Raw genomic sequence first — 12,500 nt, forward strand, 5'->3', positions numbered from 1 at the left:
AAAGTCCCTTTACTGCCTCAGTCTAAATAAGGTCTTGTGTAGGTATTTGGTATACTCGTACATACAGAGTGAAAAAAAAGTCAGGGGCCCCAAAAGCTTTAGATCTGAATACCTACCTATATAAATAATGATAAAATAGTCACTACAGATAAAATTTACATTACCACCTATTAATTTACATTTACCTTTTTTTTTCCTTGTTAATCAAGGTCTTTTTAATGAATTGTTATTTGGATGTAGGTATTATTCTTTAACCCATCAAATATACGAGACCTTGTTTAGACTGCTGGGGTGAAAGGACTTTTCAGTCCTATTCTGGCAGGTTAAACAAGGTATATTCTATTCTATTCTATTCTATTCTATTCTATCCCTATTCTATTCTATCCCTATTCTATTCTGTTCTGTTCTGTTCTATTCTATTCTATTCTATTCTATTCTATTCTACTCTATTCTATTCTATCCCTATTCTATTCTGTTCTATTCTATTCTATTCTACTCTTACATGTTCGACAGCCTAAAATAAATAGGCCTACAGCTCTCTCTTCTCTTTTAGAAGGCCACAGATAAAGCGCCCAAAAGTTTCACGGAGAAGTTAATGGAAAGTTGTACTTTTGTCCTACATCTCTCTCTCCCCCTCTCCCTCTCTCTTTCTCTGTCTTTCTATCTCTTTCTCGCTCTCTCTCTTTCTTTCTCTCTTTCTCTGTCTTTCTATCTCTTTCTCCCTCTCTCTTTCTCGCTCTCTCTCTCTATTTCTCTCTCTATCTATCAAATTGTACTTGTCCTCGCAAACTTCAGCCGTCTCGTCGGGAAAACAAAGGTTCAGCAAACTTGAACAAACACAACCAATTAAACTTTTCGCTGCCAAATCAAATTAGGCCAACACAAAAAGGACAAAGGACAAGAGAGGGGGGGGGGTCATCTTTCATCCTTGGAAAAGTCTGTTGACAGCGGTCCCCAAGTAGACCAGCGCCCCCCTTTCTTTTTCCTCCTCTTCTTTTTCTTCTTCTTCCTCCTCTTCTTTTTCTTCTTCTTCTTCTCTATTTTCTTCTTCTTCTCTATTTTCATCTTCTTCTCTATCTTCTCCTTCTTCTCTATCATCTTCTTCTTCTTTTTCTTCTTCTTCTTTTTCTTCTTCTTCCTCCTCTTCTTTTTCTTCTTCTTCTTCTCTATTTTCTTCTTCTTCTCTATTTTCATCTTCTTCTCTATCTTCTCCTTCTTCTCTATCTTATTCTTCTTCTTCTCCTCCTTCTCCTCCCTGTCCTCTTCTTCTCATTCGCCTCTTCTTTCTCATTATTTTCCTCCTCCTTTCTTCTTCTTCTGCCCTCTTCTTCTCTTCTCTTCCTCTTTCAAATTTTACTTCTTCCTTTTTTCCTCCTCTTTCTTCTTCTTCTTCTTCTCGTCTTCCTTCTGTTCCCTACAATTCTCGCCCTTCGTTTCATTTTCCTTATTTTTCTCCTCCTCCTTCTTCTTCTTCCTCTTTTTCTTCCTCTTCTTCTTCTTCTCCTCCTTCTTCTTCTCTCCCTTCTACTTCTCGTAATCTTCTGCTCCCCTATCTCTTTCCTCTACCCCTCTCCTTCTGGTACCCTTCTTTCACGTTATTTCCTTTTCTTTTTCCTCCTCTCTATCTCTCCCTCTCTCTCTCTCTTCTTATTCTCCCTCCTCCTTTTTCTGCCTGCGAAGTTGAAAGTTCGCTAAGTAGGTAGGTAGGTACCTCGTTTTTTTTCTGTCTGGCTGAAAAGAAGAAAAAGAAAAAGAAGAAGAAGAAGAAGGAAGAGAAAAAGAAGAGCACGAAGAAGAAGAAGAAGAATGAGGAGGAGAAGAGGAAAGAAAAGAGGTTGAAGTTTTTTCCTAGCTGTCTGAGTTGTTTTGTTTCCCCCGGTTTAACGGTAGAGTCTACTGTAGGCGACTGCAGACTGTACTTTCTAAGCCAGGGGTTTCCAACTAGCGGCCCGCGGGCCACATGTGGCCAAACCACGTTTGTGGCCCGCGAAGCTTTTTGGGATTTGTATAAACTAACCGAAATGGAAAAGAAAAATAAGAAAAGGTTTGGTATTTAGGCAAAAATCTTCGAATTTTAAAATTCCAATTTAAAAATCCTTCATGTTGAAAATTTTCCCAGTTTGAGGGATTTCTGATCTCATGGAAAAGAAATTGAAATGGAAATAAAGAAGATGGAAACAAAGAAGATGAAAATGGAAGAGGAAAAAAAATAGAATCAGAGGATGTTCAAGAAAAAGACAAGAGAGAAAGGAAATGAGACTCATTCCCTCTCTCTCTCTCTCTCTCTCTCTCTCTCATTCTGTCTCTGTCTCCCTCTCTCCCATTCTGTCTCTCTCTTTCCCTTTCTCTCTCTCTCTTTCTCTCTCTCTTATACTCATTTTCTTTGGCCTGTTTCTTCTCAACTTTAATGAAATTTGAAATAAGGAGAGAGAGAGAGAGAGAGAAAGAGAGAGAGAGAGAGAGAGAGAGAAAGAGAAAGAGAGAGAGAGAGAGAGAGAGAGAGAGAGAGAGAGAGAGGTCATTTGGGAAGCCGGAATAATAATTACATTTTAAACATTAATTAAGCCTTGAAATAAGAGAGAAAGAGACAGAGAGAGAGAGAAAGGGAAGAAAGGAGAGAGAGGGAGAGAGGAGGGGGGGAGGGGTAAAAACAATTTAGAATTTACCTTCCTAACTTTCCAGTCCCCCGTTTCAAAAAAACTTTGCACATTTGCAAAATTTCTACTTTACTGAGACCTACGTCTTCTTCTTCACCTTTTCCCGTGTGCAGACGGGGTCGGAGTTTTTCGTCAGCCCTCAATCAGCCCTAACTAGGGTGATCGCTTTGGGCTGACATTTGGATTTGGCTACAAATTTTACGAGTGGATGCCCTTCCCTCTCAACCTTTGCTATTTCTTTAGCAAGGGAAATTCAGGCTGGTACACTCCCTGTTTATAGTACCCCAGCAAGACTAAGCTGGTCTTCTACTCCCTGTTTAACGTCCCCCAGCCAGAGAAGGTACACTCCCTGTTTAACGTCCCCCAGCCAGACTGACCTACATATTAACCTATGAAATACATAAGGCCTTGTTTAGACTGCGGGAGTAAAGGGACTTTTCGGTCTCATTTCGGCAGTATAAACAGGGTATATTCTATTCTATTATTTCCGTTCTGCGCCGCTTATCTTAGCCATAGCGTCGGCTAGGTCCTGTTTACACGATGACAGATAGTTGTCCACTTGGATGAACACCAGCTTGTGACGAGTTTTCTCCTCCTCCTCCAACTTTGTCACCATTGAGTTCAGATAGCTGGAATGAGATAGAATAAAATCAAATCAAAATGAAATCTCAAATTCTTTGTGGTAAAGCAGAACTTTAGTGGATACCACAACATTACTAAGTGCCTCCTTTGCAATCAATTTCCATATTTCAATAATCTTTTTACACTGGTAATACCGCCACTGCTCGCTATTCGATTAAAGTAGCTACTCAATTGTCCTCACGAGGCTGAGTGCACCCCGAACTCCAAGCACAGAGCCGAAAAACCTCGGCCCCGCCGGGAATCGAACCCGGACCTCCTGCGTGCAAGCCTAGTGTGATATCCACTCGGCCACGGAGGTTGCTAATCTGGGAAAAGATTTTTCCTGTATTACAATTTGTATGAACGCCGTGTATCTAATTGTGTATGCAATGTGCAAGAAGCATTAGTGGAGATGTCTGATTTCCTTTTCTTAGAATAGAATTTCGTCCTATCCTGTTTTACCTGCCAATATTGTCAGCAATAGCATCTTCCTTCAATAAATTATTATTCTATTCTATCTGTCAATATTGTCGGTATTAGCAACTTCCTCCTATTCTATTCTATTCTACCTGGCAATATTGTCATAATATCTTCCTTCTATTCAATTATTATTATTATTATTATTATTATTATTATTATTATTATTATTATTATTATTATTATTATTATTATTATTATTATTATTATTACTTTGGATGGTCAGGATTGGAGGGCTGTAGAGTCTGATAACGACCTTAATGTCAAGGTCACCTTGCTCAACGAAAAGTTGATCAAGGTTAAAAAATAATAATCTGACCCTGGTATCAATAATTACTCACCTTATACAACTTATCATAGCGACGAATAGAATACCAGAGCAACTCAAAATATCATGCGTCACTCCCCTGTTTAAAAAAGGTGAAAAGAAAGAATATGGTAATTATCGCCCAGTCGGATCGATGAGTTTTCTGGAAAAAATATTAGAAAAATATATAGAGATCGGTTCAAAGAAATACCTAGAAGAACACAAAGTAATCGCGCCGTTCCAACATGGGTTTCAAGCCAAGAAAAGTACCCTCACTCTGTGGGAAGATTATGCTGAGATAATCAATCAGGCGATGGACCAAAGAAAATATGTTGTACTACTGTGGCTAGATCTAACCCGAGCCTTTGAAACCATCTCTCATTCGAATCTTGTACAGAAACTTGAAGATATAGGACTTAAAAACAAAATATTTAAAGATTATTTTCAGAACAGGAGCCAAATAACCAAAATTGGGAAGACATTGAGCGAAAAAGTAACTTTGGAAGATGGTTTAGTAACCGGATCTATTAATAGCCCGAGTTGGTATAACATTTATACCCACGATATTCAATATCTGAAAATAACCAGTCAACTGAAAATGTTTGCTGACGATTCTTGTTTAGTGGCAATTCATAGGAATCTCGACATGGCAGTTCAAATGGCACAGCAAGATTTCATTGTTATACAGAAATACTTCTACAACAATGATATTTATATCAATGAGAAGAAAACAGAAGCCATGATCATGGGAGTATCCCGTGGAATATCGGAGATAAACCATTATCCACTCAAATGTCACAGTAGAGCTTGTTTGTACATAGAAACATATAAAAACCAATGTCAATGTCCCATCATAAAATATTCAGAAAACTGTAAATATCTAGGAATAAATGTTGATAACAAGTTTAAAATGAAAACCCATGTAAATTTATTATGTAAAAAACTGCGTGTCCTTCACTACCAATTCCAGAAGTCCACTGTAAATAACTTATCTACGAAAACAAAGCTCCTTCTGTACAATTCATTGGTAGATTCTTTGTTAAGATATGGAGTTACGATTTATACGTTTGCACCGAAAATTCTGCTTCGCCAGTGTATAATATCTTTTTATAGCGTTTTGCTGAAATCGCAAAATAGTAGAATAATAACAGTAAATTTATGTCGTGATGAAATATAAAATAGAGAGGGAGAGAGAGAGAGGGAGAAAGAGAGAAAGAAATAGTGAGAAGGAGAGAAAAGGAGGGTGTAGAGAGAGAGAAAGAGAGAGGGCTTTAATAATTTTGAAGGTAATTTAAAATTTGTGACCGAGAGGGAAAGCTAGGGAGAGAGAGAGAGAGAAAGAGTAAAATCCCAAATAAAATTTTGGTAGTAGGTACTTAACGGAGAGAGAGAGAAAGATAGATAGAGAGAGAGGGAGAGAGAGGGAGGAAGAGAGAGAGAGAAGGAGAGGAAGAGAGAGAGGAAGAGAGAGAAGGAGAGAAAGAGAGAGAGAGAGAAGGAGAGAGAGAGAGAGAGAAGGAGAGGAAGAGAGGGAGAGAGGGAGAGAAAGAGAATGGAAGGGAGAGAGAAACAACGAAAAGAGAGGGAGGAACAATGAGGGGTATAGAGGAGAGAGAGAGAGAGAGAAAAAGAGAGAGAGAGAAGAGGGGAGGAAAAGAAAGGGAGAGTAGGAGAAGATATAACTATGTTAGGGGGAGTAGGGGAAGATAGAACTGTGTTAGGGGAGGGGGGTAGGGGAAGATAGGACCGTGTTAGTTATCATATAAATTAGTTTATTCATAATAAATCAGTTGATGGAAGCCCTTGTTATAGCCTTCCCCCTCCCAATGGTCCCTCCCCAAATCACCCCTTCCAAACAGCCCCTCCCTAACCACCCCTCCAGTACTGCCTCCCTAACTGCCCTCCCCTACCACCCCATCAAAACCGCCCCCCCAAACGTCCTTCCAAAGCCACCCCTCAAAATACCCCTCCCTAACTGTCCCCCCCCCTACCGTCCCATCCTTACTACCCCTCCAAATCGTCCCTCCTTAGCCACCTCTCTCAAATAGTCCCTCCCACAGGTAGGAGTAGGTAAAGTCCCTAACACTTTCACCGCCAGTGCCCTAAATCACCAAAGTATGGAAAAGTATTTTTTTTTTTTTTTTTTTTTTTTAAGAGGTTTGACAGAGGGAACTGTACCTGCTATGGTCTTATCGTCCCGAAATCGAAGAGAGATGGAAGACAGGATAGGAGAAAGCCAGCCGTTCCGAGAACGAACATTATCCCATCAGGATAAAATCCGCCCCGGGCGGGAATCGAACCCGCGGCCTAGCGCTTACAAGGCAGACGCACTACCAACTAAGCTAAGTAGGCTGGCGAAAAGTATTTACAATTCCATATTTTGATATGATTTGTCCAAATTCAAAATTCTGCTTTTCCATTGGCTATTACACTTGTAAGATACTTTACCATACTTTGGTGATTTAGGGCACAGGTGATACTTTAAAATATCACCTGGCTGTGCGCTAACATGAACATTAAAGTATTACCAACAGAGTCCTGTTTAACACGTTGCTTGTACTTTTGAGTATCATTTTCCACTTATTTTACATTACGAATGTGTTGCTCTGACCTAGCAGATTTCAGGCCTGGGGATGGAACAAGCCGAATATACCCTTGGCGGTGAAAGTGCTAAGTCCCCTCCGAAAGGACAGGGTTGGGAGAAGGGATGGGAAAAAAGAATCGATTTTTTTTTAAGATCGATTCTTTCGTTTTGATCTTTCCGATTCTTGAATCGATTCTTTCGTTTCGATCGATTCAGAGAATCGATTCTCATTGGTCAGAATGTGCCTCCAACCCTCCTCTCCTTATCCCACAAAGTCCGATGTGATCACCACACGACTTTCTATTACACTACCGAACTACGTACGTACGAGAAAGAAGAAAAATATATCGTAAAATTTAGAACAAAATATTAAAAACACTACATTCCCATTTTTCGGGTTTAAAAAATGGTTCGCTTTCAATATTTAGGTTCTCTACTCATAGGGTGATAGAAAGTAAAAAAAATAAATAAGGAAAATAAAAATATTTTGACCCTAAAAACTGACCATTGAAATTATCAATCGATTACATTATTTTCTTTAGAGGCTGGGTAAAGCCAATTATGAAAACGTCATCTCCACTAATTTCTCAATCCTTGCACATTGCATACGTACTAAGTAACACGGCGTTCATAGAAATACAACTTTCTCATGTTGAAGAGGTTAGATAGAGGGAACTGTAACTGCTAAGGTCTTATGGTCTCGAAATCGAATAGAGAAGTGAGAAAGAATAGGAGAAAGCCAGCCGTTCCGAGAACGATCTTTATCTATCGAACGATAAAATCCACCCGCGACCTAGAGCTTAAACGCTTACAAAAGGCACCCTTAGTGACAATACAAGAAAACCCGTCAGCTCGTCTGCCTTGTAAGCGCTAGGTCACGGGTTTGATTCCCGCCCGTGGCGAACTTTATCCCAAACAGATAAGGTTCGTTCTCGGAACGGCTGCCTTTCTCCTATCCTGTCCTCACTTCAATTTCGGGACGATAAGACCTCCGTTGTTACAGTTCCCTCTAGGGATAAAGAGAGAGAGAGAGAGAGAAAAGGATACATAGAGGGAGAGAGAGAGAGAGAGAGAGAGAGAGAGGTCATTTGGTAAGAAAATACAACATGAAATAGTGTAAGAAGTAGTACAATAGAATAGAATAGAATAGAATATACCTTGTTTATCCTGCCAGAATGAGACTGAAAAGTCCCTTTACTCTCGCAGTCTAAACAAGGTCTTATATATTTGATAGGTAATAAAATTACTTTTTTAAGGAAAAATATTTAAGACCTGTTAGTCGTGCGCACACAAACACAACATGCGCACAACACAAACTAATACCTAGTAGAGCACTAGGTATTAGTTATGATACTGATACCTTGTAGTGCGCGCGCAGCAGCTTGCCGAGTTCCGTGTTGAACGAAGTCGAGTGTTTCCGGAGAAGCTCGAAGTTGGACACGATCTCGACGACGAAGTTGAAGTCGATGTCCTTGAAAAAAAAAAAAAATTGACCGATTGCAATACTTTCTCATTACGTATAGGGAACCCTTACGTATAGGTTCCCTATACGTAAGGGTTATCCCTATACGTAGGGGTTATTACCCTTACAAAAATAAGTGATTTTTGACTTTCCATAGAAAGTCATTTTTTACTTTCTATTGAAAGTAAAAAATCACTTTTTTGGAATCAGAGAACCTTAAAGCGGAAATTTCCACCCATTCCCGATTTTGAAAATTTGGAACGATAGCGATACTTTCTCATTACTAGTTAGATAGCTTTGCTATAACTGTAGTAATAGAAAGTGATAACGAAAACCGAACTCCAAGCACAGAGCCGAAAAAACCTCGGCCCCGCCGGGAATCGAACCCGGGCCTCCTGCGTGCAAGCCAAGTGTAATACTCACTCGGCCAAGGAGGTTGCTTTCTATTTTCTATTCCTAATTCTTACCTTCATGTTTTCTTTGAACGTCTTGAGAAAGTGAAGCAGATTCCGATGTTGCCGATACTCCTGGAAGAAGATCGATTTGGCAACGCCTTCAAAATGTCGGTGAAGCTGCACGATCTGGTTTTTAACATCGAGGATCATGATATCAACGTTATTGCCGACTTCTTTTTTAACATCTATTACAATGCTTCCATCGCCTTTGTTAGCACCATCCTCGTGTTCGGGTCGCAGTTGGTTCTCTTCTAGACTATGGTGACTTAGGGTGTTGTGCAAACTGGTTTTAGATCGTTGGATGTGGTCCTCACGAGCTCCCTGCGCGACGTCGGAAAATTCAGTCACGAAAGTCAGTTTCCCGACGTTCTCCGTTTGTATTTGCAGTTTCCTCTGTTTGAATGACAGCAGGACGTCGAGAATCATCACCACTTCGTCGTCTTGAACGAGGGCGCCGTCCTTCGCATCCTGCGAAACGCTCGACTTCTGTCTTGCAACGGATCCCTTTGTGGCGCGCTCTTTAGATTTCGAGTGTCCTTTGGATTTGATTTGTAGTTGCTCTTTAGATTTGGAGTATCCTTTGGATTGGATTTGTAGTTGCTCTTTAGATTTGGAGTGTCCTTTGTCGCTTCTCATTTGGTTGTCCATAATCTCGGCGTAGTCACTCAACGTCTGGTTGGAAGCCAGATGGAGCGTTCTTTTCTTGAGTTTCTGTAGGAAGCCGACGATTTCCGACACTTCGTCGTCCAAGTGATCCAAGGCGACATTTTGGATGGAATTCCTCATCCGCTCCAGTCGTTCGTCTAGGACACCTCCGCTTTCGTATTTGGACGCGATCTTCTCCATTCTGTGCGCGACGGTCATGATTTTCTTCGTCACGCGGATTTTCTTCTCCCAGCATTGGTTGAGGAGTGCGCGCACCTATGGGTAGGTAGGGTAAGTGTACCATTTATTCGCCCACCTAAAAAACGTACTATTTATTGGCCCACCTGTACCATACGCCACATAAGTCTGTTTTTATTCATTTTCTTTTGACTAACTTTTTTTTTGTTGCAGTGTCAGGAAAATTTGATTAGCTTGAAGAAAGAGTCAACCTTGACCTTGTGTTAGGGGGAGAGGGAGAGAGAGAGAGAGGGAGAGAGGGGGAGAGAGAGAGAAAGAGAGAGAGTCCGAGTTCCGTCCGGGCGAACTATGTTTTATTTAGAAGTTTTGATAGAGGGATCTGTAACTGCTAAGGTCTTATCGTTCCGAAAACAAAGAGATAACAAAGACAGGATAGGAGAAAGCCAGCCGTTCCGAGAACGAACGTTATCTGTTTAGGATAAAGTCCAGTCCAGGGCGAGAATTGAACCCGTGACCTAGCGCTTACAATTCATACCCGCTACCCTCCTAACGAGGCTATCTGTGCACTGAGAAAAAAAAAAATGGTGACAGGGTGCCACAAGTTTAGGGTGGAAGAACTCTATTATTGGGTTACTTCCTCTGATTTAGGCTGTTGGAATGTACCTACCTGGTAATATTGTCGGTAATAGCGTCTTCCTGGGCGTACAACACATCCATTGTTTCCCCAAACGAGTTCATGAGAGCATCGTCCAACGCTTCCTCATTCGACAATATTTCGTACAACATTGGGTGAACTCGGTAGCGCGTCTTGTTTTTGACCGCCTAGTAGATTGGAGCAGTTGCAAATGGGTAAAAATTATAAATAAAAGGTCGATTTCTATGAAAAAAGTTATGATAAATACAAAGCTGAGGTCAAAACTCCGAAAAAATAAATATGTAAAAGGTCGAAAATTCAAATTTCATTTTCCGTTCTAATGAAAGAGTTCAAATATGTGTGACGTCAGACTTCAGGCAGTTGTCTTTTTCGTCCGCTAGGTAGCGCCAGTATGCAAGCACGCTTGCGGAGGAGTAGAAAGAAATGCGCAGAAACGTATGCGTACAAACACATTAATGTGTTGCCTGCGAGGGAGCTTTGCTCGGGACATTTGATGTGACGTCATCGTGTACGGGAGCGTATGCCGTGACGTCAGAGTTCAAGATTTACCGGTATATTTTAAATCGATTTATCTCGGGATCTAGAAGTCGTAGAAGAAAAAGGAAAATTCCATTCTTCCTCGTTTTTTAGTCCGTCCTTCCTTTATTATTACAATAGTAATAAAAAGGTATAAGGGACGGACTATTGTATTCGCTTCGGTGTCTGCGACGAACTTTTTCAAGATCCAAGTTTATCAAAAGAAAGGGCTTAAAGAATGCTATCAAACCAGTAGTATTCCAAAATTGTAGTCATAAAAACAAAAATTAGAAAAATAAATGTGGGCAGGTGGGCCAATAAATGGTACGGTACACTTACCCTATATGTTTTTTTTATTTACTCATAACAATTCATTCACTAGCTCATTAAACATAGAGCTGAATCCTCCTCGTCTAAAACTTCAGCTGAGTAGCTGAAGTTTGTGTCAACTGAGGAGGGAACAGCTCAGGTCTATGGCATTTTCTTCTGACATTTTCATTTTCAGGGCAGTTTTCTCTTTTGTGATTCTCAACGCGCTTCCGGCTTCAGGTTTGACATGTCCAAGAATATTTGTTTTCAGGTGGGTAATCTTTTCACTATAATGACTCACTTTTAATAACCTTTTAAAAAAAATCTAATCTGAATCATGATTTATTTGTGGTGAAGCTGAGAGCTTCTTCGCATTTTTGTGGATATCACAGCATTACTAAGAGCCTCCTGTACTATTTATATCTAAAAGTTTTCTTTTTACACTGGTAATACCGCCACTGGTCGCTACTCGATTAAAGTAGCTATTCGATTGTCCTCACGAGACTGAATGCACCCTGAACTTCAAGCACAGAGCCGAAAAAAACCTCGGCCCCGCCGGGAATCGAACCCGGACCTCCTACGTGCAAGCCTAGTGTGATACCCTCTCGGCCACGGAGGCTACCCTTTTAATTAATAACACTTTTAACACTCACCTCGTGGCATGACTTCAGTTTGAGCGCTCTGTACACGGCTTGGAATTCGTCTACTTCGTTCTGTCGGAGACTGTGCTGGCTGGTCCCGAACTCGTACAGCTTACTCGACACCTTGTTGTATTGAAGAGTTTATAAAAAGAACATACTATGAGATAATTAGGTGTTATAATCTTATATTATAAAATTAAGATCCATTCACTCATTCACATTTCACAATTCACATTTCACACACTGATCGCTCTATCTCCTGAACCACAACACCTAGAAAGCTGAACTTTGGTAAGAATATTCCTTTTATGGTCTAGGTGTGCAATAAGAAAGGATTTTGCGAAAATCTAAACCGATCCTGAGATATGATCAATTTTTGTTCGCTAAAATCTCCATAAGAAAGGGATATTATATAATTCTTTATTAGGGTTTTGGACCTTCACGGCCTGTATAACCGGATAAGTAAGATAAGTAAGGATTTTACAATACATATAATGCAAATATACAAAACCAAATAACAAAATGATAACTAAATAAAAAGGCAAAATTCATGAGTTAGAATGTTCATACAGTTGTCAATGAAATTCCACTTGTTTTTATAGTTTATTTTCCAATAAAGACAGGTCATCTTAGATGTCAGACTGAATGTCAAATATAAATAAAAATAAATAATATTTATTATGTACCTCGAGGAAGTCCCTTTTGAAGTTGTTGTACAGTTCGGCCACGGAGCGGCCCAGTTTGGTCGGAATGGTACACAATTTGAGCATCTCCTGACCTTCAACATCGTTTTCAAATTGAACGTTGAACAGAAAGTCGCCCTCCAAATTCTCCACAAAAGCTTTGGACTTTTCCTCCGACTTCCTCTGACTCGCGAGAGCGTTCTGCCTTTCCCGTTGGACCATGAGGTCTTTGAGTGTTTCTGTACGGACATCGTACATGTGTTGTTCCAGCGCCGTCCGACGTTCGTCTT

General features: G+C 40.3%; 2 protein-coding genes across 2 annotated transcripts in view; one reads left to right on the plus strand and one right to left on the minus strand.

The window, feature by feature from the left end:
* LOC103513310 (zwei Ig domain protein zig-8-like) overlaps positions 1-12,500 on the plus strand; it is a gene marked incomplete at its 5' end in the record, with an annotated part of 31,499 nt that overhangs the window by 4,908 nt on the left and 14,091 nt on the right. The gene's annotated exons all lie outside the window — the stretch shown is intronic.
* The window catches only part of LOC103513307 (dynein regulatory complex subunit 3-like), an 8,696-nt gene continuing 4,187 nt past the window's right edge, over positions 7,992-12,500 (minus strand). Inside the window, exons 5-8 of the mRNA XM_008478125.2 lie at positions 12,214-12,500; positions 11,540-11,650; positions 8,576-9,484; positions 7,992-8,117 (exon numbers count right to left, since the gene is read on the minus strand). The exon at positions 12,214-12,500 is cut by the window's right edge and continues 31 nt beyond it. Coding sequence (XP_008476347.1) covers positions 7,992-8,117; positions 8,576-9,484; positions 11,540-11,650; positions 12,214-12,500 — 1,433 coding nt within the window. The remainder of the gene's footprint in view (positions 8,118-8,575; positions 9,485-11,539; positions 11,651-12,213) is intronic.

The sequence above is a fragment of the Diaphorina citri genome, unplaced genomic scaffold, assembly GCF_000475195.1.
Source record: "Diaphorina citri unplaced genomic scaffold, Diaci psyllid genome assembly version 1.1 scaffold952, whole genome shotgun sequence".
In the NCBI taxonomy this organism is placed as follows: Eukaryota; Metazoa; Arthropoda; class Insecta; order Hemiptera; family Psyllidae; genus Diaphorina; species Diaphorina citri.